General features: G+C 48.2%; 8 protein-coding genes across 8 annotated transcripts; 3 read left to right on the top strand and 5 right to left on the bottom strand.

Moving 5' to 3' along the window:
* The first annotated feature begins 2927 nt into the window (after positions 1-2927).
* F9C07_2278822 (uncharacterized protein) lies at positions 2928-4524 on the top strand. Its single transcript, XM_041288886.2, has 2 exons — positions 2928-3785; positions 3837-4524. Exons 1-2 carry the CDS (start codon positions 3118-3120, stop codon positions 4285-4287), a joined length of 1119 nt encoding a protein of 372 aa, XP_041141492.1. The 5' UTR covers positions 2928-3117; the 3' UTR covers positions 4288-4524.
* Positions 4525-4863: 339 nt separating this feature from the next.
* F9C07_2058502 (uncharacterized protein) lies at positions 4864-5949 on the top strand (the record flags this gene model as incomplete). The annotated part of the gene is made up of 2 exons (XM_041284337.1): positions 4864-5251; positions 5342-5949. The coding sequence occupies 2 exons, from the start codon at positions 4864-4866 to the stop codon at positions 5947-5949; spliced, it is 996 nt and encodes a 331-aa protein (XP_041141491.1).
* Positions 5950-7149: 1200 nt separating this feature from the next.
* Positions 7150-11545, bottom strand: F9C07_2227260 (putative zinc finger protein; the record flags this gene model as incomplete). The annotated part of the gene is made up of 8 exons (XM_071509795.1): positions 7150-8119; positions 8174-8446; positions 8513-8624; positions 8679-9254; positions 9318-9788; positions 9842-10034; positions 10084-10433; positions 10486-11545. 8 exons carry the CDS (start codon positions 11543-11545, stop codon positions 7150-7152), a joined length of 4005 nt encoding a protein of 1334 aa, XP_071365522.1.
* A 946-nt stretch (positions 11546-12491) lies between these two features.
* On the top strand, positions 12492-13393 carry F9C07_1016208 (tropomyosin-1). Its single transcript, XM_041288885.2, has 3 exons — positions 12492-12612; positions 12668-12858; positions 12915-13393. Exons 1-3 carry the CDS (start codon positions 12595-12597, stop codon positions 13075-13077), a joined length of 372 nt encoding a protein of 123 aa, XP_041141489.2. The 5' UTR covers positions 12492-12594; the 3' UTR covers positions 13078-13393.
* A 1636-nt stretch (positions 13394-15029) lies between these two features.
* F9C07_385 (uncharacterized protein) lies at positions 15030-16273 on the bottom strand (the record flags this gene model as incomplete). The annotated part of the gene is made up of 2 exons (XM_071511141.1): positions 15030-15158; positions 16241-16273. The coding sequence occupies 2 exons, from the start codon at positions 16271-16273 to the stop codon at positions 15030-15032; spliced, it is 162 nt and encodes a 53-aa protein (XP_071365523.1).
* On the bottom strand, positions 15247-21063 carry F9C07_2135099 (Zn(II)2Cys6 transcription factor). The gene is made up of 6 exons (XM_071509135.1): positions 20627-21063; positions 20400-20428; positions 20116-20325; positions 19432-20011; positions 18721-19376; positions 15247-18653 (listed from the first exon to the last, which is right to left on the bottom strand). The coding sequence occupies exons 1-6, from the start codon at positions 20644-20646 to the stop codon at positions 17842-17844; spliced, it is 2307 nt and encodes a 768-aa protein (XP_071365524.1). The 5' UTR covers positions 20647-21063; the 3' UTR covers positions 15247-17841.
* On the bottom strand, positions 21003-21993 carry F9C07_2135106 (uncharacterized protein). The gene has a single exon (XM_071509136.1). The coding sequence runs from the start codon at positions 21654-21656 to the stop codon at positions 21117-21119; it is 540 nt and encodes a 179-aa protein (XP_071365525.1). The 5' UTR covers positions 21657-21993; the 3' UTR covers positions 21003-21116.
* Positions 21994-22398: 405 nt separating this feature from the next.
* Positions 22399-26163, bottom strand: F9C07_2227263 (cellular morphogenesis protein; the record flags this gene model as incomplete). The annotated part of the gene is made up of 3 exons (XM_041288873.1): positions 22399-22637; positions 22701-24953; positions 25014-26163. 3 exons carry the CDS (start codon positions 26161-26163, stop codon positions 22399-22401), a joined length of 3642 nt encoding a protein of 1213 aa, XP_041141487.1.
* Positions 26164-26981: the final 818 nt, after the last annotated feature.

A 26981-nucleotide genomic window follows, 5' to 3' on the forward strand; every position in this document is an offset into this window, starting at 1 on the left:
TCTAACCCAGTATTGGTATACGCAGCTCCAGCAATTGCCTTTAGTAGGTCCATTCCCGCTGGTAATATTAGCCAATATAGAGAGATATCATGAAAATATATATATACTCAGACTCTGCAATGAATTTCGGGTTGGAACCTCCGAAAGCATCGTCATCCCAACCAATGCATTTGTCCAAAGGGATATTTGACTGTCGCAGTCCGGTTTGCCCGTTACGGTTGACAAAATTGCACCGTGCGACCAAATACTGTTTTGGGAGTTATCGATGAGGGTCAGTTCTTAGGTTATGCTTGTAGGGCTCCATTATTTTGATGTCTTGACACTGCTTCCGCCATTCGGAAGACATGGGTTTAGGCTTTTTCTGCCTAAATAAGCCTGCGCCTTGGCCAGTAGTTAAAGTAGATAGATATAACACAACAATAAGTAAGATACAATACATCTCTGCGGGCTCAAGCGAAAGCATTCAAAGGACATATGGAGAACGCAAAGACAAGGTGAATGAATAGTCCTCAAAACACGTCTACTGTGAACTCGTACTGCCGATTTAAATAAGCCCAGATATTTTTAGTTACTTCTGTTCCTGTCCCTATAACCAGCGAAGACCACCCCTGAACTCAACAATGTGGAGATTACATTGAACCCGGAGCAGTTTTACTTCTTTGTCAAGCCAGCATGGGCGTACCGGGCAACGGGTTAAGGAGCAACATAACCTTGAATAGAAAGAAGTCTCATCGGGGCACAGGGCAGCCGTTTAGAGAGGGGACAGGGTAACCTTCCTAATCAGGTTTAGGGGTTTTTGTAATATATCTCTTTTAAATTGCTATATATCTGTATAACATTGGCTGAACTGTTTTGGGGCCTAATAAAAGGACCCAATTCAATTTGGTAGCTCGCGTATAGTAAAAAGAAGACTGCATTACCTTGACCAGTACGACAACCAGAACACCCCATTGGTCTGTGTTCATGCATACAGCCTCCTGGTATAATGGTCGAAGATAGATGTGGTTGCATATTTGTCGGTAGAACACGGGAAATCTTAGGCATTGCTCATTCAATGGGTGGGAAATTTGCGAGGCACATGGTTTCATTCAGGCCAGTGCGTGTAACAAGTTACCGAGACGGCTGAGAGGGATGAAGCGGCTTATTATAGTGAAGAATGTACAACTCTTGACTGGTTTGATAACCACTTGAGGCAGGTTATGGGGTGCCGAGGAAGGTTTAATCAATATTCAAACCCAGTTTATAATTACACAATTTGAGATACAGAATATAAAAATAAAATGAAGATTATCCTGTGGCTAGATCGAGAAAATACCCCATGGAATTAGCATCAGTTTCTCTCCCCAACGTGTGTTTTCCCGGTAATAGCGGGACTTTCTAATTTCTAATAATGGCAAAAGAGAAGGAGAAAGGCCCTTTGTATGGCCGCAAACGTGGGTCGCATGTAAACTGCCGCGAGGAAGCACTTGACGACAACCCTGTTGTACCACGAGTAGACTTCCAAGTAATGCGGAGCCTGGAGAATGATTCAGAGACACAGGTCAAATCACTCTGACTCATTTGCAGCTTGCCTGCCAGAGTCATAGGCATCACTATGGATTTTAAAGGCTATATGACTGGCTTTCCACATCAAAAGGATGGGAAACTGATTTCGCTAAATGTCATCATATGGACCCACCAAGGAAGACTTACGACATTCCTGTGGGGCACCAGCTAGGGGCAATGATAGGCACAAGATAGGCTTCGTGCACTTGTTATACAATTTCGGCCAAAGCGTCCCCCTAAAGAGGACGCCAAAAATGCTTCATAACATTCCGTTGCCCGGTATAGATACCAGTGCACCTGCACCGTGCTCAGATGTCTAATTCTTAGCACTAAATCGGACTTTTCAGAAGGCATACTCTTGCCAAACTAAAAACCCCCGACTGTGCCGAATGCAGTCATACCCTAAGTTATTGGCTATGTAATAGAAAGTTGTGGTTCGCTGGAGGTGCCCCTCACGTGAACGTTCTTACCCTTATAAAAAGTATTCTTGCATCAGCAGCAACCAGATTAGAGAGATCCTGGAATATCGGGGGCGAATGGGCTCAAACGTTAAGCGCATTGTAAAGTTGGCACCTAAGGCATGCTTGCCTTGATTGGTGTTGAATCATCATGATTTAATTACAGCAAATCCTCCCAGAACCAATGCCCGGAGTCGAGTAAGGTATCACCACAGTGTTTCGACGTAATCTGTAGCTCCCAGCACACGCTAATCATGGATGAAGATAGTCTTTTGGTGCCTTGAGGATTAAAGGATTTGTGACTATAGGACACAGGAGGAACTCATACTTACCATATCTTTCGTATCAAAATAAACTCTCCAAGATAGTAGATGCGACCGTATGCCAATCAGAACCGATACGACTATCTGCCCCGGAATCTATTTTGGACACACCTAGGATCATGACTTCTGCAGCCTCCCAGCCCCTGATAGTTCTCGTGACTACTAATACGGCACGGGCGGTGTCATCGCCATCGCCATTGGGTGTACGGAGTAGCCTGATCATTCATTCTGGTTGCTAGAAGCATCTTGGGGTCTGTCTCCGCAAATCCGGATTTGAGGCTGTCCGCCGGTCTGGGGAACGGTTCATGATAAATACTGCCATTTAGGGTATGTTTAAACCGGCCGGTGTGGAACGGGTGTCCACCGAACCGCCGGAGACGGATCCATTCGGGGTTCTAGATCAAGATAGGACTCTGGGGAGCCAATGGTGGGGAACCACGCGTGGGCTGGACTCTTTGGGCTCTACGGCAGGGGGTGCTTGATAACGTTTAAGCCATTCGGTTCGGTCCCGTTGTGAACCTACCGATCACCTGATCGGCACCTAAGTATATCTCCCGTTGGAATTGGCCACCTGATTGTCATAGTAGGTTATCGGTATTGGGTGTAATTACCTGGGAATGGTTCGGATAGGGTTTCTTCAGCTCCGTGTCAATGTGATCGTGATAGCTATATAGGAGGGCAGACGTCTCTGAGATCAAGTGTAATCAACAGCAAACTCCAAAGCAAAGTTTAACCATCAGAGTCTGAATCTCTCTAGTTGTCTTAATCTTAATAACAAACACATCTTCGCAATGTCTTTCTTGAGGAACTTCTTTGGTACCTCCGCTACGGCGGCGAAGGACGACCAGAACACGCCTATCCGTGCTCTTCCCGCCTCCTGGTACACCTCCCAAGCTATGTACCAGCTTGAACGACGATCTATCTTCTCCCGCAAGTGGCTTCTCACCACCCACAAGGCCCGCGTTCCCAACCCTGGCGACTGGGTCCAGTATGACGCCGCTGGCTACGAATTCGTTGTCATGAAAGACCATCAAGGAAATGTCAAGGCTTGCCACAGCAGCGATCTCGCTCCCGTCCACACTCACATTGACCGAAACGGCTTCGTCTGGGTCAACCTGGATGCTAGCGCGACCCCAGAGGTAGCTTGGAAGGACGACTTCGAGGGAGTCGATGAGCAGCCTCGCTTCCAGCACTACAACTTCGATGAGTACAACTTCGACCACACATGGGACATGGAAGGCGACTTCAACTGGAAGATTCTCGCCGATAACTACAATGAGTGCTACCACTGCCAAGTCGCTCACCCCGATATCCCTACCATCGCCGATCTCAACTCCTACTATGTCAAGACCAAAGATGGCCATATCCAGCACTACGGTGCCCAACGACAAGATCAGATTGATAAGGGCTTCCGCATTGCTACCACCTACTTCTGGCCCAATGCCTCGTTCAACATCTCGTAAGTGCATTCCTCCCAATAGGTTTAGACCAGTACTAATCATTCTTGCAGCCCACACTTCTTCTTCATGCAACGATTTACCCCTATGAGCCCCACCAAGTCGGTCATGCGCTACGAAGTCTATCGGCACAAGGACGCTAGCGATGAGGAATTCAACCTTATCAGCGACATGTACAAACGAATCATGTCCGAGGACAAATACCTCTGCATCCACACGCAGAAGAACCTGAACGCCGGCGTCTTCGTCAACGGCCAGCTCCACCCGGAGATGGAGAAGGGTCCTCTTCACTTCCAGAAGACTGTACGGGAGGTTGTCACAGAACACAACAAGAAGGAAGACGCCGCTGGCCACGAGATCTGGCCCGCTCAGCGAAGTGCTCCCCAGGATTCTACCGTCAGCCAAGACACCTTCTCTTTCCCCACACCTGTTGACAGCTACACTGAGAAGGACGACTTGAAGGACAGTCTCAATGCCAATCTTGCCACAGCAATCGCTGTCTAGGGAGCTGGTGGTGGCCGGAAAAGGGAAAGAAATCCATTCGTAATAGATTTTGCCATAGCATTGCTTTTAGGCATTGCGCTTAATGATGATGATTAGAACTTAGCACCTTGTTTGAGCAGTATTTAGCCATGTCAGAATGATTTTTTTATATTCCATTTACTACTTCTGGACCTTGAGGGCGTGGATGCTTAATCCTCCCTATCTTTGCTATTCTTGTAGTTATGGAAATTCTTACCTATTCTGGATAGCCCACCCGGGGATCCAGTATCTTAGCCAATCAGATACGATCTGGATATGCCATCCCTGATCTAGATTAGTATATCTTGGCATCAGTTAGGGTTCAATTGAAGACTGCACATCCTCCGTGTATTGCCCGCAATTGAACCAAAGGGATATGCAGGGCGGTGAGTCGTTTAGGCAGCGGTCGATGCCTAGGGCACAGCCTTTGAGATATACTCCGTAGATCCGAAGCTATTGCGTCGGAGTTAACACATCCTTAAACCTTCGTCTTCAGCAACCTCGACTTCAAAATGCTTCGATATCTATAAAGAGAAGGACAAAAGCTCCCACAGCAATATGCCCTGGCAAGCCCAGGTCTGTACCTTCTGCCAAAAGCAATATGTACACAAGACCGGCCTCCGTGACCATTTGAGCTGCTACACAGGGGATGTGCGAATACCCGCCGATGGAATCCACGACGTCTTGAAGATTGAGAAAATTCTCGACGGGGGAAATAGGAGACACTGCCAGTATCGATGCCCAGTCTGCTCCAAGACCATCAACGGGCGATACAATTTCATTGAACATGTTGTTTATTCAAAGCACCACGATGTTCTAAATGGTGATTTCCAGAAAGGCACTATCAGACGATACCGGCATCAAGGATGGCCATTCCAATTTGAAAAGAAAACGGTCAAAGTCTGGCAGCGGAAGGGAAAGTTTCCTTTTCTTCGACTTCCTTTCGGTCTGTGATTCACTGCTCAGAGATAGAATCGGCTTTCCGCCGTATTGTTGTCACGATGACGACTGTTTTACTGACCTATATCCAATTCAGAGCTTCGATTCATGGTGTACAAGTTCTTTCTGTGCTTTGGCAAGATCACGTTTGGAGAACGAATGTTGACATCGTCTGTTTACCCAAATCGGCAAGGGAAATGGTTTCAGCACAACCCAAAAAACAACCTTCTGGCCCTGCTGGCTGTCAACCATCAGGTCTACGATGAGGCACGACGGGTACTATACAGCCTCAACTCTTTCATCTTCGAAATGCGAAATAAAATTCCGGTATTTTTTATCGGTATCGGACGGGATAATGCGGCGCTTCTGCAATCAGTACGATGGATGGTTGGACCGCAGCATTCCGAGAACCAAATTGGTTTAATTAAACGATATCTGACGCGGACAGAAGAAGAGCATATCTGGAATGATGAAAAGTCATATCTGAACTTTCTAGCAATGCTCTTTAACGAGACTCCTGATGATGATTTTATTGCTCGACATGATCATCGTCTAGTGCGATTAGACACTGATTGTACATCATTATGTGGCTGCCGAGTGCGCTATCGCCTAGACGCAATCTTTGGAGATAACGATGGTGAAGACAGCAAAAAGATAGATACAAAGGGGACTATTTCTTTCGAGTTATACAAGGATCATAGGTGATATGACTGGAGCACGTCTCAATCTACCACATACAGTATAGCCTTGAGACGCGGGAAATACATCAAGAACCCATAAGTGATCACGGACGACTTGAGACTACAGAATGATGACCTAATGGACCAGTTCAGGGAGCTAGGTGCTCAAGCTGGATTTCCAGTTGAGGTAATTGATCTGGAAGTTTAAAATAACTAATATTTATTCTCATCCATTAGAACCACTTCCCTACAGTCAAATTTCTCAAGCATCCACAACAGGACAATTACTAGAACATAAATGGATCTGGCTGATGACCAGATTACCCCCTGCGACTACTTCAGTTCATATGACTCAGACTGAATATTGATATCCACTCCTGTCAACCCTAGCTCCTTGACACTGTAGTTCCCCAAGTGCTCTTTTGCAAGTCTGTCATCATACCAGGAGAGTTTGCGAGTTGAAGGGTAAACAGTCTCACTTCTCCCTCACGATTACCACAGTGGAGCTGGCTTTGTGAACACAAGGGTAGCGATTCTTACGTTTTGTTGGCTAGGGGAGCTGTGTAGGCCTGACATCTAGTCTAGAAGGCCGTTCTAATGAATTGACAATCCAGGATTCTTATAATACTGTTCTATCTAATTAAGCCAAAGGTGTTTATATTTCAAGAGATTATTTTATCTTTTTACTGGGCTGCTTTTCGTAGCTTTCTGTTGCCCTTACTTTATTCTATATTTTTCTATCCAATTAGACCAAGGTTATGTACAACCAATCCTACACTAAAGAACTAACAGCCTTGTTAGTGCAAGCACTGCATTTTTAGTTCTCAAGAGAGGACTACACACGTTGATCCATCTAACCAATTCAAGAGTATAAACTTCTTTACCACTACTTTTTGCCACCTACACTGCACTTTTAGTTCTCACGAGAGGGTGTCCATTCTTTCCCACCTTCAGGTGCTCATTCCGCATATCACTGCATTCTTAGGCCTCAGACGGAGTCGGTATTATGTAATTTTTTGATGAAGAAAGATTATTGAGTAAAGTATTACGTGTGACTGTAGTTGAACCGTGACTTTATAAATGGAGACCTGTTGATTGTTGCACATTGATTGCATCACAAATAGATGGAAATTCTAAATTATATGAGAGGACCACGAAGTGCACTGATAAGAGATTATGAATTCTCAAATAGTAATAGATATGTGCTACCACCACGGTACTCGATCTATCTTCGTCGTTTCTCGTGGATTTTCTCATGTCGTTTCTTGTCATAATTCCTCGCAAACCCCTTGCCACACTCAGAGCAACGAAACGGCTTCTCTCCGGTATGGATTCTCTGGTGATCCTCCAGGATATTTTTCCTCACGAGGCGCTTGTTGCAAACAGGACATTCATACCGGGCACCTACTGACCTCGTCCGATTGTAAGGTGTGAACGTTTCGCCAAGATCGCGCTCCTCGGGGTGGAATCTCTTCATGTGTGCTGTGAGTCGACTTTTTTCTGCAAAGCCCATCCCATTCATTTCACAGGTCCCTACTGTGCAACGGTATGGTCGGTTGTGATGATCGACATGGTTATCACGGGCTAGCGCGTTTTTGAAACCCTCGTGGAAATAGAAACACAACACCTTGGGACAGCGGAAGGGGTATTCATCATAGACCCTGGATAGAGTAACTGTATCTTCTGTACTCAGGTTTTCCAACAACTGTCGGTTGCGAGCCAACGTTTCCTTGAGCAAAGGAATGCTCACACTGTTGCGTGATTCCAAGTCTTCCCTTTGGGCACAACAGATATGGTTCCAGATTCTGACAAGGTTATTATGAAAGTGGTACTGTCGGAAGAATTCACAATCTATCCATGCTTGCTCCAGAATGTTGTTGTCGTACAGTGGAAAGCTTTCTTGATAGAAGCTCGCAAAATGTTCGAGCTCTCGGGATATTCTCGCGACCCGGTCTTGGCTGTCGAAGATCCCTTCAAGAAGATCATGTTTCTTCTCTATCAATGTCCCTACATGGAGAAACCAGGCTGACACCGCGTAATCCTGGAAGCCAAAGTCACCACGCAAAGCATTTTCCCGGAGTCTTTGGGCGGAAATATCAGGCCTGAATATATCAAGGCTAAGATACCGCAGGCAGCGAAGGGCGAGGTCGCATTCTGCTGCAGAGATTCGTATATTGCTTTTCTGGACTATGAACCTAGCTCCATGTTAGTGCTTGGCTTTATCCGAAGAGAAGATAGAGATTTATTACAATCTCGCTGTGCTGTGGACAAGCTCGACTCGGTTGCCCTTGAGCACCTGAACAAGGGATCCGCACAATTCTTGGACGTCGTCTTCTAGTCTGCGGTCCGGGTTCACTTCGCTCGTGTGACCCCATGTCTTAATATCGATAGATAATGCCACTTGGATTTCTGTCCATTTTAGAGGCCTTTTCGAGCATACTAACCAACCGAGCAACAATTCTGTATATTCATATTGTTTTGAACCCAGGTCACGCGCAAGGCGCTCCATGATTCGGGCATATCTACCCAGCAGTTAGTCAATGACTAGGCAGCGGACATGCAGACGCTGGTAAAAGGAGGCCACGTACGCTTGGTCAATCTCACTGGGCAATATCGCCGCGGTGGTCTCAATACGAAAGTCTTCCCTGGTTGGCTGTTCTTTTAAGTTGTTCATGACCAGCTTAGCAAACAGGAACATCCCTATAGAATCGTTAGATATAATCATATATCTCAAGATCCTCCTTCCACTCATACCATCAGCCCTTGTACATATTATCTGTACAACATCCTTGAGGTACTCATTGTCAAACCCAAATTTCTGGAACTCGCGTTTTCTGCGCTCACAATACTTTTGGATGTCTTGCCTGTTGTGGTCCGGTTCCAGAGCAAGCATCTCAGCCTCCGGTAGGGCGTTTTTGACTTCATTCATGGGTCGACTTAGAAAAAGGACACGAAGTTTCCCTTTCGCATAGATTTCGTTTTTTCTGACCAGAATTCTAAATATGTCGATCAAATCCTTTCTCTGCTCTTCGCACTCGTCAACACCGTCTATAACCACATTTAATCGAGGAATTCGTTCACAGAACACCTCCAGAATACCATTTGCCGTGGATAGATCCGATAACATGAGGCTACCGGAACTCTTGATCTTCGCATAGCAATAAGGGATCAATTCGCGGTGCTGACGCGCAAGTTGCAAGAGAATACCACGGAGTACCGCAATCGCAGAGTTTCTCGACTTCACCTTTTCCTTGCAATAAAAGTAGCATGTAACCGACGAGGAGTCCTCCAGACAGGTCTCAATGACGACCGATGCTAAATATGTTTTACCTGATGAGTGCATGCGTTAGAGAGTTATGTACAAGAGCGCAAGGTGTATTGAGTGGTATGAACCTGTTCCTGGACGCCCATTAATCCATAGCATAGAATTAGACGACTGCTCCGGCTCTGGTGATAGCCATTTTTTGACCTTCTCGTTCTCCAGAATCCAACTACCGCTACCAGGGTAAAAACTTCGGTCACGACAGATGTTGTTATGATCACTCTCAGTCTCAGCACCTACGACGTCTGCAACGTCTTCGACGCCGGAAACCCCTGCAGCGCCTGCAATCCAGCATCTGACCTCATCGTACATCTTCTCTCGTGCCTTTTGATGCTCCTGCTTGGATAAGCGCATGTTGTTGCTTGTGCTTTCGAGGTGGTCTCGGACTTCTTGCGCATCCATCGTACAGTGTCCCGGGTGGCTGTATAAGGCCATTGTCTTATCTTCGATCATTATCCTATGGGAGCCGGTTTCGCGCACAATGACATCAAATAGCGTTGTTTCGAAGTCCTTCCAGAGTGGCCGAAATACGGTTCTTAGGGCTGTAGTGCGAAATATTAGTACTTTTCATCAGTCAGGAACCGTGATATCCCACCTCTCCCGGAATATAATCTCAACGCATTCTCATGAAATTCCAAGAGAAGGGCAAATACTCTTGCCAGTATCCGTTGCAAGCCTACATGATGCTTAAACAACTCCCGGTAGACGCCAAGGTTTGGCAGTTCACTACCAATATCTTCGTAGGCTTCCAGAAGCGTGTCGAATAAATCCACGTTACCTTTTGCTACCTAGCGCCACATTAGACAAGAATGCAGGGAGGCCTTGAGAGACTCATACCTGCAGTAACGCCTTTACCGGACCCCAAACGAGACACATCTCTTCGCTAGTACCTAGGATATCTTCAAGAACGGTCCCAATCTGTTCAGTGGCTTGAATAAAGCGCTCAAGCCGCCGAAGATTTCTCAATGAGTGCGATTGCCCCTGTTCATCCTGTATCTTCTTCAGCTCTTTCTTCAAGGCACGAAGGTCTGTGGCCTTGAAGGTGTCCAACTGCTTCTTTGCGAGACCCTCTTTAAATTGCTTTGTGGCCCTATGAAACATATCATTGGATAGCGAGTCAGGGACTACTTGAAGCTCTAACCGACCACGAGAAATCATGGAAAGTTGTGTAGAATATCCGGAGCTACCTATCTTTCAGTTAATAAGAGAGTCATAGTCCAAGATGGTCGGAGGTCTCACCATTCGGTGTTCCCGGCTGTGATGGTTGGTCGTGAGATACGTACTGCCCCAAAATCTCCTTTGCAACTGACGCAGCCACAGCAGCTGCATAGTTCTGCCAATTCTTGTTTTTATGACTGTCGGCGTAGTCACACACACCCTTGATTATCAGACAATTGAACTTGTTCCAGACGCCAGCCCCCTCCATCTCGAACGCTATCACACCCTCTGACTCTGCATGCTTGTCCCTATGCGCCGCTGACTTCTGAACCGTGTCCGCAGTGCCGATCAAGCCAAAGTGTATCAGCGGAGTCGGGATCTCGCCGTCTGTATCTCTTTCGTGCAACCGAGTACGCGGTACTAATTTGCTCTCATCGCATTGAAGCTCGTCACAGGCAGCTGTTAGAGCTGCTTCGCATACTGAGTCTGGTGCCGCTGGAATATTGCAGATCCCGCAGCCGAAATGGTGTCGATGTATATAATCGGGTTCAAAGAGCTTGTCCTCAGTTTCACCGGGGTACCGTGCCTCGGAATATGGGTGCTGTAAAAGGGTCTTGAGATTTTCCAATGTTTTCTTTTGTAGATTTTTCAGGTGCAAGGTTGCTTTCCAACGTTGCAGCAGTCCCAAGATGTCTTCATTAGGACGCCCGTGAGAGTCCAGGATGGTGTCCTTTCTTTTGAAGCCGTTAGGGTACTGACGACCACGATCCAACTCTACAATACTCTGGCTGATAACCACGTCGCCGAGGATAATCTCCGTGCGGTCGGTACGGGGGACTGCACCGCAGACTCCGACCAGCAGTACAAGCTTGATTGAACTGAAGCTCATCCTGAGATAGCTAGCTGCAGTGGATGCCGGCACCTTTCCCATTCCAGGTAAAGTAACGACAACCACGCTGTGCCTGCCACTTCTTCCAAAATCGTAGGCGTTGCCGTCCCCCACAGCCCTCCCATACATATTGTGAGCATCATGCCAGATCTCGTCTAATGAGCAAAGAACAGCGTTTGCTTCCAGTGGTAAAGCGCAAATGATTGCAACTTCAAAGTCATTTCGACGCAGAGGACGATGTCGCTCATCCATAACGGTGTGTAGTCGAGAGCATCTTCAAGGAGCGAGAAGCGCACGTTAAAAGACATCGGCAAGGCTGAACGCTTCAGCCACTCATGAAACCTGATATCTGATTCGTCCTGCAGTCGCACGGTACTGAATTCTGTAACGCCTCGTATTAAAGATTTTATTCTTCGCAATTGTGCTAACTGAGCGGTGTCCTCCTTGTCATATATTTTCGATAGGTTTAAGTATACCCTCATTTCCTCCCTTTGGCAGCGATCGTCCAACTTTAACCCATTAGTACAGTTTATCCTTATCTTTCTTGTGGTATACTAGATTAATACGATGGCCACTAGGCAATTGACTTGAGCTTCCCCGTTTACCTGAAGCATCGTTTCAAGCTCTGAAGCACCGGTATGTTGATAGTTGAATAGAATCAACACCACCCATCTAGGTATCCACCTTGGCCACAGGGAACTGTGCGTAGACGTGGCAGGCACCAGGCACACTGCACAGGCAAACTGCAATTTAACCCCAAGCACACCGGCTTCTTTAGCGTCGAGAAGCTTCTGGACTAAGCAAACTGCCGCTGACTGCATTGCCGAGGTGTACCAATCAGCCGATGCCATATATGCATCGTCCTCTAAGCTCCAGTGAGGCGCCTTTAGGTACTCGGGCAAATAGTGAGCTCAGCCTGCTTGAACTTGAAAATCATGAGAATGTACGATTACTAGAACACTCCCATTGCACCGCCCCTCCGCCGTCCGCCGCTGCCTGTCACCTGAGGGTACCTACCCTACTTCCTACACAGCCACATCATATTTACTATGTATCCTAATGTGAGTCCAAAATAATCCTTTATTTTTCACAACTGCACACAATTTTTGTGTTGAAAATTATGTAGCAAATAGAAATCACGCTTCACTATGTATGACTAATTCCAATAGGCCAGACCCACAAAAAACCCATGTGGAGAAGTCGATTAGCTGTCATCATCGACAGGGGGATTCTCGATCTTCATTCTTCCTTCCAACCATAATATTATTACCCAGATCTGAAAACCAAGATAACCGCCTATCATGGATCGTATTCGCGAGGCAAGCACTGCCGTAATCCTCAATTTTCAACACACGCACTAACCCGACCCCACAGAAAATGAAGTCCCTCCAGACGGAGGCTGATACAGCACAAGCCGAAGTGGAAAAGCTCACGGCAAAAATCCAAGAACTTGAGCAGGATAACCAAAGCAAGGATGAAGAAATTGCTACGCTCTCGACCCGTCATCAAATGCTTGAGGAGCAGGTCGAAGAGACTGAGATCCTAGTCCGCGAGGTAAAAAGATTGTATGTGTCGCTCAATCCATTGGATATTTAGAAATTTTCCCCGCTGACTAGGCTAGATCCAACGAGGATGATATTCAGGCCGGTCATTATGAGCGTCGTGCCCAGGCACTTCAGGCCGATTGCGACCAGTGGGAGGCCAAGTATAATGACATGGCAGCAAAACATGCCGAGCTTCAGAAGAACCTCGATAGCTTGCTTGGCGAGATGGGAGAAGTATAAGCATAGACCATTTTGTACTATAAAATAAACAATTACTATGTTCAATCTCCCAGGGGCATCCTGTGGCAGCTGGTATTTTCAATTCGAACACCTCCAGGTTGCTACTTCTCGAGAAGCTCCCTATTACCCATGCTACTAGTAGATAGATCCTATATGGAGGCATGACGGTACAATAATCCAGTTTTGCACTGCCAAATCTCAGGTTCAAGCTATAAGCTAGCAAGTTAGTTTATGATCTTCGATTTAATTTGGCAAACAGAGCAAATACCATAATACTCGTGTATACTTATTCTTCAACTACAATGTTTAATTTCCCACCCTGCGTTACTAGTGCTGATCTCTTTCCACCGCCCGACTGTGTCTCTCAAGGTTGCCCTCGAGTAGCTACGTATGTATCTAGCGGAAGAACCAGATACCTGAAGCTACAATGCACTTTCAGTCCCTGTGAATGACTGCCAACCCGTCCTGATGCACAAAAACGGAATGTGGCTCTGCTTCACTGCACTTTTAGCTTCTGTGAGAGACTACCAACTCAACATAGCCCCGTCTAAGTATGTACTCACAAAAGATCGAGTGTGGCTCTGCTACACTGCACTTTTAGCTTCTGTGAGAGACTGCCAACTCAACATAGCCCCGTCTAAGTATGTACTCACAAAAGATCGAGTGTGGCTCTGCTACACTGCACTTTTAGTCTCTGGGAGAGATAGTCAACTCGAATACTGTGTAGCCTCGCCTACGCACTTAGTACTCTGCGTCATTGGCCAACAAACAACCAATAAGCACTTGAACAAGACGAGCGTGTGATCAGACCGACGCTAAAACTTGCCACTGTACTGCACTTTAAGTCTCTGCGAGGGTTGTCTGCCCAAGCGTCAGTTCTGCTGCCCAATCAATTGTAGACAGCACTGCATTTTTAGTGGGAAGGAGGAGTTCCAGTCATAAATCTGGCTTCCATATCCGCCAACCGGAGACACTGCGAGATTGCCTGCTGACTGTATTGCTGGAATCGCTGACTACTGCACTTTAATCCTAGTTAGTCTCATACTCTCGCCTAACAGTATTTGCTTGATCCTCCCCTTAAAACAAGAAGAAAAGAAGACAGCCTTACAAAGTATGTGTCTGTATACACAGACACTCTATTCGAGGCTAAAATTAATTACAGACACACAACCAGTTCGAGTTGATTTCTGTTACTATTCTAAACCATGTTTCGTAATTTACCACCATGGCGACTAATCAGTGAACAAAAACATGGCTACGATTCCATTGGTGCATGCACACGGTATTTTTAGTCCCTACGAATGGTTATCGGCAGGACCCAAAGGTACTCTACTATTAATCAGGATATACCTTAATACCTACCTAAAACCACGTTGAACGAATCATATCTATCACTGTCTCTGCAGCAGGTCATGGCATTGTCAACCTTACATAAGCTCCTCTGTTTAATCCATCTGAGTGGCCAGCTGCATGTCATTGACACTGCAATCTTAGTTCCCTAGAGCCATTGTTGGCAGATTAACCTCCAATCACCAGAACATACGTAGCATCGAGCTGTAGAGACGGCCTCAGAGTGGAGCCTCACTGCACTTTTAGTTCCCCCGAACGGTTATCATGAACTATCTCTACTGGCATTGTAGAGTTCGATAGCCCTCGAGCAACACTGCACTTTTAGTTCCCCCGTGGCATTATCGCATAATCTCAGTATCTCCCACTGAGCAGAATAAATAGTCAGGAAATGGAGGCCACCACTCCAACCCCTGCAGTAGAGACCCACTACTACCAAAATCTCGGATTGTGGAGCAACACTGCACTTTTAGTTCTCCCGTGGCATTATCGCATAATCTCGGTGTCTCCCACTGAAAAGAATAGCCAGTCAGGGTGGAGGCTACCGATCCAATTCCTGGAGCATCTCCCGTCAGCATCAATGCTGTTAGTTCTACACTGCAATTTTAGTTTCCACGAGTGATTAGTAGCATGCCGGGTACCCAGTACTCTTCCAGATTCGGAATAACATCGTACCTCCCTAAATCATCCGGATCAGGTATGGTCTTCTTACACTGTACTGCAATTTTGGTGTCCTGGAGGCATTATCAGCTTACCTAAGCCCGGAGAGGTCCCTTATTGTAGCGAGGGCAAAGAAGGTCCAGCGCTTGTATCAATCGTGACTCGTCTGTATTATTTTCTACTTCGGTAGTGACAATGGGATAAGAGTTAGAATATTATATTTACTAGAATATATAGTCCCACATGAATATTTTCCTCACACTGTTAACTTATATCAAGAAACTATTCGGATAGAATGGCAGGATAGTAGGTAGTCAACCAAGTTTATCATTGCATCTTGGCGCTGGCACTGGACGTATAGGCCCTCTGGGAGGTGGACTTTTCCGTATTATCATATTATGGTTTATTTGTTATCAGTGAGAGATATTGTTCCTTCGAGTGATATTTCGGTAGTGTGACTGACTGGATTAGAATCATGGGGCTTCGATAAATTGCCAACATTAAAGCGCGGGATCGTTAGGGTTAAGCGAAAGTGGAGGGTGCCGACAACAATGAACCAAACTAGTAACCTCGACCAGAGGTCCTGAGCGCTCCTCCGTCCTGAGCTTGAGTAAAGTCTATTATCAGGAACCTTCTCGCTACCTAACCCTAAGCTTGTGGACGAACCGATTCTCCGGTCGAGTTGCAACAAATGGCCCCCATAGTTTATTTAGACGGTTGAGACTGTCCCATCTCCTTTCAAAGCTTCTTGACCTCATGATAGACAGTCCCATACGAAAAAATCGCTAGAATATCCTCACCGTTCGCGTCACTTTTCCGATTCAGACATCAGAGTTTGACCGTCGTTGATCGCCGTCGACTGGAGGGCCGGCAACCCATAAAGTACGCCACCCCCAGATCCTCCATTGTTGGGGTAAGGAAGCCGAGGATCGGTTGTGACAACTCATATATCTGAAGCCCCATCAGACAGTGGACAGTGGGGTTCGAGTCGGATGGTTCTGGTGGGCGGCAACTGTGCCATTCGGCCTGGGGCGCGATTTACGTCGCGTCGACCAGGACTCAAGGCAAGCGATGCGAAATCATCACTCGGCACCATGTGAAAAACGGTTCGGATGGCTCTTGTCTGGCGAAGTCAGTCAACAAACCGTGAACCTACGTCACCCTCCACAGGCAGATTATCCTGGAACATCCTCGGTTGCAATGACCTCACGGCCCACCTGTGGGTACTACTGCAGACAAACAAGGAACCCCAGAGTGCCAGACCGATAGCCCCAGCGAGAAAAGAAAAATGGGGAAACTACACAGTAACACTGCGTTTTCATCCGATTTGATCCGACATCTGATAGAATAGCAAAGCCCGCCCCCAATTTGGCCGTGGATCCCTCATGTCCATCTCGGACGGCGAAGAGCGAGGCCATCCCGGCGATCGACATTGATCTTTCCGGACACTGGACGTACAGAGCAACACACGTGTTGCATCGGAGGATAGACAACCGCTGTCTCAGAGAAATATTCTATGGAATCGGGAAACTTTCCTGACGGTTGACTCCCATTTGTCAACATCTGAGAAACGGTGAAGCCCGGGACGATCGGATGGGGAAACCCGCCGTGCCGCCCGAAACGGAAGGCACAAAAAGGAAGATCCTCACGATCCTGAAGATCATTGCGGGCTGATGACGGTATGGGGTTCAGAGAACCAGATTTTTTCGTCAGGGCAAGGTTGCGGGGCCTGGCTGATCGGAAGACCTTCCATGGTGACGAAAGATGTTCTTCTGCAGTTGCAGTCGAGATAGTTGATAGGCCGAACTAATGCAGAACCCCTTCGACGCTTCAAGACCCCGGCGAGCGAGGCGAAAAAAAGAGAGAACCTTCCTTCTTAAGCCGAGCCCACATCCGACAAGCATCCACCCAAGATCTCAGCAAAAGCCGAGAAAAAGTCTATTCGGTCCCCGTTTGGATAGGGCTAAATGCCAAGTTATTGGTGTGGAAACTTAAACGGGTACGTGACACGTGCGGATGGCCCCGGGAGTTGCTTCACCCTCAGGCAACTCAGCCGAGTCCTTTGACAACAAAACCTTCCCTGTTCCCCCAAGCCGTGTGAAGATCATGCCCAGGCATCGTTCTCATTTTCTGGAGGACAATCCCACAAAAAAAAGTTCAAAAGAAGGAAATTTTAAAAATTTGTGAAGAATTTTTTTTTCTTTCCCGTGCCAACTTCCGACTTCCTGCATCTATTCTGCCATATGCTTCAACTAATCTATACAGGTTGTGACTCGTTAATCCAACTCTTAACCACTGGGTAAAAAGGACAATGCTCCAACGCAGGAGAAATAACTGCCAAAATATAAAACTCAAAACATAAAAGGATATCATTATTCACTCGTGGTCTCATGCACACGCAAGATCCACACTAACAGGGCAAATTATTGCAAAAGGTACATATACAGTGGTATCATCAAATCATCGAAACAAGCATCCAAGGCAATCACAGAAGTGAATGATACCTTGGCATCACCCCCGAGGGTGGACGCGGCCATGGGCGTTCGGGTCTGTCCTAAAGGATATCATCCAGACGCACGGCCGGGCGAGGTGTTTGTCGGTCAATCACCGACATAAAGCCGCATCTCTCGTGGCATTCACGACCATCAGTTGTGGTCAACACAGGGACAGCGAAGAGCTCGCGGCAACAATACCCAAGTAAGGTGTACTTGGGGCTTGGCAGAGCTGAAGATTGAAATAACGGCAGTCATGCCGAGATCAAGGAGCCCCGACCTTGGCTTGCTCATCCCAGCCCCACTCTCGCAACAATTGCTTTACGCGATAACCAGTGGCCCAGCCAAGATCAAACTCGATGCCGCGCAGCAGTTGCAAAACCATCTCACGTTCCCGAGGCTCGGTGAGACATTGACCGCTAACGAACAATGGCTGGAGAGAGTTGATCCGGACCGAGCCTTCCGGGTGAGCCATCGAGATACCTACAATTTCACGACTATGGAATCGGATCTCGCTCTCGATGGAACGATACGAATTGAGTCGGTTGGTGATCGTACTCCGTCTACTAGTTGACTCATGAGGTTTGTTGATCAGAAGTAAGATACGGGCCATGTGGTAATGCTGCATCGCGGACGAGCAGACGGGAATGCTGTACCAGATCTCTGACAAAGCACATCCGTCACCATCACCGTCGCCGTCTTTCTGCAAAGGGTGCTCCAGCCGCGCGCAGGGCCGGAAGGTATCAGGGAGACCGTTGTACCAAACATCTAGCTCAGTTTCCAGACGATACCACCGCTCGAGTAAAACCTGCTGCGAGATACCCAGAGGCCCGGTATTGACTGGACCGCTCCCCAACTGCAGATTGTCCCCCGAGCTGATGAAGTTGATGATCTTGGAAAGAATCCATATGAGACCGTTGCCGATGAGGTCTTCCTTCATGACGTCATCACCCTCAGGATAACCGGCGGCGTTTGAATTACTAGGGATTATGAAGCCCATGTTGTCTATCTGAAGACCGGCTTCCGTCCAGAGTACCAGGTCATCGGTATTCAGCCTGGTGTTACACTCATTGATGACTATAGGGCGCGTGTCAGAGCCTTGACGTCACCAAGACCGCTCGAAGGTCATTCGGGATACACTTACAGGCAGCCAGGTAATCTTGCCGGGCAAAGTTCCAAAAGGTGGCCCTTCGGGCCTTGGACAGACCGGGTCTCTTCAACGGCTGGGGCAGAGCTTCTCCGGGTGACGGGTGTTGCTCCAGTGGCATCATGCCAACCTCTGCCACATCCAACAAAGATTTAACCCCACTCAGGTGTCGATTCCACGCCGGGCCAGTGGCATCCAGGAATTCATATACAGACAAGATGGCCGTTGCCGCAAGGACTTCATCCGAGTGTACCCCATTCGAAAATCGACTCTCCGAGTAACGCCTTCGGCGCTTTCGCGGGTTATTGGGGTCATTATTCTCCGACAGTTCGGCCGCCTGCCACTGGCCAAATGCCTCGGGGGTGCTGAGCGGCGCGGGGCCTTTGTCCGGCTGTAACTCCTTCATCAGCAGCTGAATGGCTTTTTCATAATACTTTGCGCCATGCCAGATCCAGTCTACGTTCTTCGCATCCGGCCCTCGTCGCATCAGAGACTGTGTTGAGGCGAATTCACCGGTAGGGGGCCTCGCGCCTTTGACCCGGCCCAATTGCTTCGCGGCGTACGCACACGCAGCGTATCGCAGCAGGGGATTGGACCGTGCTTTGGCCGGCACGTACGATGCAAAATATGTCCCAAGGTCGAATAAGTCCATCCTATCACCACATATTAACGGCTTTTCACGAGATCACGCGAATCCACAGAACTTACCAGAGCCCTGGCGACTCGGAGAAGTGCCTCAATAGAAACATGATCTCACGGTCGGTCTCCGCCGGTACGTCCGGTTTAGATTCAGCAGGACCCGCACCTCGCGACGCTACCGATCTCGCGGTTAGTGACGAGCTTCTACGTGCCGTTGCATTCTGCAAACTAGGGTCCGTTTGCGGGGAAAGTGATTGAGAGGGATTTAGAAGGAAGTTGATATTATTATTGGTGCTGTTAGAGGGCGAAATCGAAACGGGTGGAGATGGTTGACCGGGTATCGGATTACATGTCGGGTTCGGCGAAGGGCCAGTCGTCACGGTCGTGGCTGGAACCGCATTAAACGCTACGCCACTGTCGGGGGTCGGTAAAGGTTGTTGGTCCATATTCAAAGAGGTATACGGTAGTTGATCGTGGATCGCTGCCGCTGATAGAGCTTTTAAACCCTGGGTCTCTCCATCCAAAGATATGGTTTGCTGAGCGTTCCAATCTCGGCTCTGTGCATTCGCGGCGAGGATAGCCGCCTCCGACTCTCCCAGGGCCGCTTCGAGGTCTTCCACATACGGATCCGAGTTGTCGACAAAGATAACTACCGAGGTAAGTCCATCAGCCAGACCGTCTCTCGCGAACATCACCGTGCGCGCATTATTGCAGGGCTATGCAAATCGCTTTCCCGGGGAGGTGTGCCCGTACCATGTTTTGGGATATCCAACCATACACTATCCTCATCAAAAGTGTTCTTATACGAATAGAAGCCTTTCAACGTGCCCCGCCCACCGGTAGGATCATCCGGGTCCTTATTCATCGAGGCATTTTGCTGATGGCGGAAAACGATCCCTTCGCTGGGGCGGCATTCTCTGCCGCCTTTGCGACACTGCGAACACTCGGGCTTTTGCTCATCACCTATCCATCACTTGGTCTTAGTCCTTCGCATTCCACTATCGTAACCGCTGGGAAAGACAGCGCGAACAACGTACACTTGAGTTTTCGAGTACGACACGTCAAACTGCATGACACGGGTAGACAAGTTAGTCACTGCTCACGACGAACCGCCGAAAGATGTCGAAGAAAAGGAAATAATTTCTTTGCGTAGACATAGTGAATGTGTAGACAGATATTGTATTGGTATAATCTATATCTTTCTTTTTTTTTCCCTTTTTTTTGTTTCTTTGTTAATTATAGACAGAAAGTTGGGGCCACGTACCAGCCTGTGCGGGATCGCATACCGGATGGTAACGTCGACGGTGAAGGTGCAGCATCCGAATAGCGGGTGTGGACCAACAATATAACCGGGGAAAGAATAGCTTTGATACCGTCGAAGGAGATTCACTAGTCCCAAACCGTACTCGCTGAGCAGATACTAAATTCGGAAAGGGGATGTCACGAAGGGCTGGAACTTGGAAGGGGATATGAAAGGGGGAGTTCAGGCGAGGGAAGTGAAGAGAAGGAACGGAAAGAATGTTTCGTAGGTAATTGACGACCGGCAATAATGGATGCGTTCCGTCCTAGGTGAACCTTCGCCCAGGAAAGGAGATCCATTCCGTAATTTTTTCCTTTTCCCCCATTTGCGACTTGGCGACAAGCGAAGCGGAAAAAGGCAGGAAAAAGAAAAAAAAAAAAAAAAAGGAAAAAAGAAAGAAAATGGACAAAAGAGAAAGCGGGGAGTGGAAACGAGCCACCCAAATGGGGACTCACTAGGCAGGAAACAGTCTAGACCGGATCCTCATCGGCGATTCACATTGGCAGGGAGGCCGGAGTTTGTATTCCTCCGGCGTTGGTGGTGTGGTCGCTGCGGCCTTGCGGGGGAGCGAAGTTGAGGGGGAAAATGTAGGAGTTGGGGTTCTTTTGGAGCTGGGGATGAGCTGAACCTTACCATACCCAGTACGGTACAGACCTAGTACGTCGCCTGTACGGTCCATTCGATCCATCCCATGATATACCTTATTGGATACATCTAATATTGACTCGATCGGCAATCTTCTCTCTCGTTTCCTTCGAGATTGACAGTCGATGAAAAATTCAATTCTAAAACCCAAAGCTCCCCACGCACCCTCTCCACCGCTGCCGTAATTTCCCTTCAATCTTGTTCCATTTTGGCATGTTCCCTTCCCAGCGATCATTCCATAGTGGATCAGTCCCGAGTAATTTCTCACTGGTTTAGCCGCCAACCCCGTCCACTGACAAGCGCGAATGACGCCCCAAACGATGCCACGATACCCTAACCACGGATACATAGTCCAGACGGTCGCTTCCGTTTCTTTAGTTCCTCGTTACTCTGTACTAGTAAAACAGTCGCCAACACCCCGCCTGTCTCATTCGATCCTGTATGCACCATGACCTCACGATCAGCGTGTTCACACGATGCCATGGTGGATTGACCATCAAAAGTAAGATCATCGACCAATGTCATTGGTACAACATGAGGACTGTGTGTCGCTTCAACCGTTCTTCCGCCAATCTCATCCCACGCTAGATCCAACAACCCGAGCGCGGCTCCACTTTTTTTACTTAGTACTATCTCCTGCTGTCTCGGAGAAAAACAGCGAACCCAGCCAGTGGCCAAAGTAGATCCTATTTGCAGAAAACGAGCATGATTGTCATTACCGCGATCTCGCGCGGGAGCTATGTACATCGCCTCCTGGTGTCAGGGAAAGACTATGGTACAAACATCAACAACAAGGGGGTTCATGAAAAGAAACGACGCGGCCGACCAAGGTTTATATAGACAAGTCCAGGTCGGGTCAAAGGTAGAGATCAAACACGCGAGGATGTCGAAGCACCTCGAGGCAAAAGAAGTGAACAGCGCATCGTCCGGGATAACCCGGAGAGGTAAAACTAGAATAGTAGAGATGCAAAACGTAAAACAGGATTAAATTACGGGTATAAGACGGTTTTCTGCCCAAGAACGCCGGTCTGAGTGGTCAAAAAGAAGTCCAATTTAGATGCGATGCGATGGACGGATCGGCACTCAGGCGTTCAGATCGCCGGCGTGCCCGGGTTCGGTGATTTCAGAGTGCTGAACAGGTACTCCGGAGGCAGCCGCCGCATGCTCGAAGGCCGATCGGTCCCGTACGCCTGCGGTCCCGGCATGTAGCCCTGACGACGCCGCTGGATCTTATTGAAGATAACCCCGGCGATGACAATCAAGAACACAGCGCCAAGTGCACAGCAGAATGAGATTAAGACAACAATCCCGTTGGAGTGGTGGTTCCCAACTGCACAGGTTAGTAATCGAAAGCACATAATTGTCTAGATGAGACAGAAAAGGAAAAGCTTACCTTCGCTACTGTAGGGATTATCGTTCTCGTAAAATAGTTGAGCCATGCTGCCTGGTTGGCCATCTGCATTCGAGCTAAGCATAAATGGGGTCAACTCGGTTCCGTTGAAGAGCGCTGCGGACGCATTCCCAAAGTCAGGGATCACTAATTGGCCAGTGACTAGAAGAACTTGGTCGTTATGTAGAACGTCGACCCCAGAATGATCTTTCGTGAGGGATAGTACTTCAAGGTTCCGAATCGTGGTACCCTGGTCAAAGAGATCGCCAGGATATTGAAATTTTGATCCGTCATAGTTGGCAAGGTAACTGGAGCCGTTCTTCGAAACCCCTGCCAGCCAGAATGTGGACACGTCCACGCTAGCAGGAGTGAAAGCAGTCACGGTTCCCGGGAGATCAGATGCAGAGGTCCAGGATTCCCAAGTCTGCTGCTTTGGGGTGTACGTTGCGATCGCAGAACTATTCCCGTCGACGGTGAGGTTGCCGATTGCCAACAGTTTCTTATTGGAGATCCACTTTAGTGCCAACACCTTACCAGATAGTATACCAGGTCTGTTCCACTGTTGGTCGGCAGCGTCCCAAAAACAGACCCCCGGGCAAGGAAGGGCTCCAGCCTTCTCGAACTGGCCCCCGAAATAGATCTCGTCAGAGTCAGGACGAGCAGCGATTGAATTGACGGTGGCTGCATCGCCTGTGAATCGTGGAGGCTGTTTCCGAGCGATGGTCCCATTTTCAAGGTCATATACGACAAACCCATTCAGGATATAGTCTTCGAAAGTGCCAGAGACATTTCCGCCCGCGTACAGTTTGTCCTTCCAGGCAGTCAGAGCCAAGAACGTCGAGTTGTTGTCAATATCAGTGCCCAGACCCTTGACGGTACCCGCCTTGCCGTCAAGCAGGGCAAGATTCTTCACAGAAGATCCGTCAGTGCCCGTAGTTGTAAAGTGACCTCCTACAATGGTGAGGTTGCGGTTGGACTTCGTTTCATAAATCCCAGTGTAAGTTTCTCCAGTGAAATTGGCGTTCGCGAACAGCGGCTTGATGCTCAGCGGACCCTCATGGAGGAGAGCCGCAGCACCAGCTGCGGCAATCCCTGCGGATGAGAGAGTCCCAGCAATGACAGTAGTGTTATCAACCTTGGTGCAAGCTGACAACTGCCCTGCGAAGGCCATCTGGGTGACGTTCAGATTCTGTAGCCAATTCTTCTTTGACGGAACCCATATCGCGAAGCCGGTAACGTTAACCAAGGTATTGTCGTCGAAGGCGAGCAACTGATCGAAATCGCCGGTCACGCCGATGGTCGTCTCGTTGATTTCCGTGGAGACGTTGAGCGTAAGTGAGGTGACCTTGTGGACAGGCCCATTGACACCGCCACCCAGCGCTGTCCAAGCTTTAGAGCCGAAAGAATAAGCTGCGACATGTTTCAAATCGCTATTGCTACGGTCAGAAGTATCGGTGAAGTTGCCACCAACATACAGAATATCATCCAATACCGTCATCGACGACACTTCCGAGTTCAACCCACCTTGCTGCAAGCCCGTCGCGTTTGTCTCGCCCTTCAGGGACAGGATGTTTTTGAACCCCGAGCTCGAGAAGTTTCCACCAGCATACATCACGCCGTCATGGATAGCTAAGCTTCGTATGGTGGCATCCTCGTCCAATTGAAGCCCAGCTCGGTTAACCGCAGACTCGGTAAAATTGGAGCTGGTAGTTTTCGCAGAGGGGTCAAAGTCATACAGGCCGTTCAACTCCCCATCTAGCCCTTCCGATGCCCGGATAAGCGCAAACTTGACTCTAGAGGCGACAATGGTTACATCACCCTGGCCTGCTACCGGAGTTAAGGTTACGCTGGGCCGGAAAGAGCCATCACTGGAATCCACATGACCGGTGTAGAGGGTGTCATACTTGTCGTTCAAGTTTGTCTGATGGATCGTCATTTGGATAGGCTCTGCCGATTTGCTGTTACTTTTGAGGGTGGCAGTTACGTTGACCACACCACGCGAGCCACAAGTGCCGTCCTGTGTGCATCCGGGGGTGTAAACAACAACGGAATAGTTTCCTGACTGTTTGACGTCCGGCTCAAAGACAACAGAAGTATCGGATGCAGTAGAGTCGTTGATATTCGCTGTCAGATAGTCGGATTGGCTCTGACCCGATTCAGTTGTAGTCCAAGACCCTGTCTGGGTCGCCTTAGATGGGTATTTGAGGTCAGCACATGTAGGTTCGTTGAAATCATTGATCGCATAGGCGAAAATATCTTGATGAATTGTTAGCAGTCAGGAACTTCAACTGGACCAAGTACGATCAATCAACGTACCGTTCTGCACGAGCTGTATTCCATTGAGACCAGCGCCATCTCCATACCAGGAATGGACTTCTAACTGGAATCCCTTCATGCCAACACTGTTCACGAATTCGAATTCTCGATATTTCTCGTCTGTGCTGTTAGAGAGCGAGCAGTCCTGGTCGCAGTAGACATCTTTCGCAGTATCTGGGTCGGTATAGGTCAGGTTCATAATGCCATTATCCGGTAGCCGTCTCAGCAAAAAGGTCTTGGTGCCTCTCCCCTCGAAGTGGGTGTTGTATATACGGATCTTTGTCGGGTTGTATCCGAATCGCATGTCGGCACGCCAGAAACCGGGGGAGTTGTCCTCCAACAGCCATGTTTTTCCTTCGCCATCTTCCCCGCTTGTCTGGCAGATGATGTTTCGAGGATCACTATAACCACTTCTGCTGGACACCGCGTCGGAGGAAATCGTAGCGTTCTGAAGATTGATGATTTGCTGGTTTTTCTTAGACGAGGTCGAGTTGCCGATGCCGTCGAACGAACCGCCGAAGATAATATGATCGTCGCTCTTCAAGATCGAGGTAACGGGGCCGTTAAATCCACCAAAAACCAAGCTCTTCCAGCCTTCATTGCCAACCCACGCTACGGCATTCGATGTATTTTCGTATTTGAAATCCCCGCCAACATACACGCTATTCGTATCCTTGTCGCACAACACCGCAGAAACAGACCCCGACAGACCGGGTAAAGCCGTCACTTTCTTCGTCTCGGGGTCGAACAACGCTGCGCCTTGGGTTTCGACTCCTCCGAGGCTTGTAAAATTTCCGCCGACAAAAATCCCAGCGTACGTTCCATCCTTCTGCGTAAACGGGCACATTGAACGAATATAAGCATCGGAGGTTGACAGCGTCGTTAGGATGCCATCCGGGAGCGGCGTCAGGATGGATTGGGAGCCATTGTTCACCGAGGCCGTCTCCGACTGTTCCTTGTACGAGTAAAACGAGACCGCATCGAAGTCTCCGGTAAGGGCGACCCGTCCTAGAGGGCTCAGTTCCAGGTCGGGTTGTGCGACCGGTGTAAACGATAGTCCCGAGGCGGGGGACAATTGAAGTAGAGAGCCCAAGTAGAGGGCTGTCGACAAGCCAGCCGTCGCAGGCCTAAACAGTGAGGGGTTCCTCATTGTCCAGGAGCGCGACGACAGGCTGCACTATAGGGTCGCTAGATGGTTAGGGTTTTGAGATGTCCTTGCCCAGCGATGAAGAAAAGAGGGGAATAAGCAGAACGATCGGACGATATTAAATGGTCTATTTTTATGGGGGGTCGATGTATCAACACGAGGCACGCGAATAATGCTAGAAAAGGAGTCGAGAAAGGAATGTGGTCTGAGAACACCGAAAAACCAAAAACATCAAGAAAACAGACAAGGGGGAAGGTAATGAACGAATGAAGCTCTCCGTTTTGATTTAAAACTGAAGAGTTTCAGGAATGGGCAGGACAAGAAAAGGAAGAATAATGAATAATAAGGAATGACCAAGGATTAACGAATGACTTAGTGAGGGTGGAAAATGGGTCAAAAGAGTGACATGGCAAGGGCAAATAATAGGTTGTTTGTTCTCCTTGCGTGTGGTTTTTCAGGAACCTTCAGTTCAGTACGAAGAACAGTCAGCTTAGGCCTTGGAGCACGTCCGGTATTTTTGTTTTAATTTCTCTTCCCTTCATTCCTTTCGGGTACGAGAGGACGCCTTAAACTCTTTCGGGGTGGCGGGTGGGAAATGACACGGAAAGTGCGTGGTGTTTGTGTGGTCTTGGGCGCAGACTAGTGGAGGTTTATTTATAGCTAATTTGTTCCAGATCCTTAAAAAGAGATTGAATTGATTCTGCCTGTTGCTGTCGGTCCACTTCCTCTCTCCACCCTTAAAACTCTCATATTGTCCCAAGGATCTATCCGTACTATCCGACAAAGATAACTAGTTTGCCAAAGAACGGTTCATCTGATTT

The sequence above is a fragment of the Aspergillus flavus genome, chromosome 1 (assembly GCF_009017415.1).
Source record: "Aspergillus flavus chromosome 1, complete sequence".
NCBI classification, from domain to species: Eukaryota; Fungi; Ascomycota; class Eurotiomycetes; order Eurotiales; family Aspergillaceae; genus Aspergillus; species Aspergillus flavus.

Coding starts and splice junctions, on each gene's coding strand:
- F9C07_2278822 (XM_041288886.2), top strand. CDS start 3,118: ATGTCTTTCTTGAGGAACTTCTTTGGTACCTCCGCTACGGCGGCGAAG. Junction 3,786..3,836: donor AATGCCTCGTTCAACATCTC/GTAAGTGCATTC, acceptor TCATTCTTGCAG/CCCACACTTCTTCTTCATGC.
- F9C07_1016208 (XM_041288885.2), top strand. Junction 12,859..12,914: donor GTCCGCGAGGTAAAAAGATT/GTATGTGTCGCT, acceptor TGACTAGGCTAG/ATCCAACGAGGATGATATTC.
- F9C07_2135099 (XM_071509135.1), bottom strand. CDS start 20,646: ATGCGATCCCGCACAGGCTG. Junction 20,429..20,626: donor ATGCGATCCCGCACAGGCTG/GTACGTGGCCCC, acceptor CGTGTCATGCAG/TTTGACGTGTCGTACTCGAA. Junction 20,326..20,399: donor TCGTACTCGAAAACTCAAGT/GTACGTTGTTCG, acceptor AGTGATGGATAG/GTGATGAGCAAAAGCCCGAG.
- F9C07_2135106 (XM_071509136.1), bottom strand. CDS start 21,656: ATGTATCCGTGGTTAGGGTATCGTGGCATCGTTTGGGGCGTCATTCGC.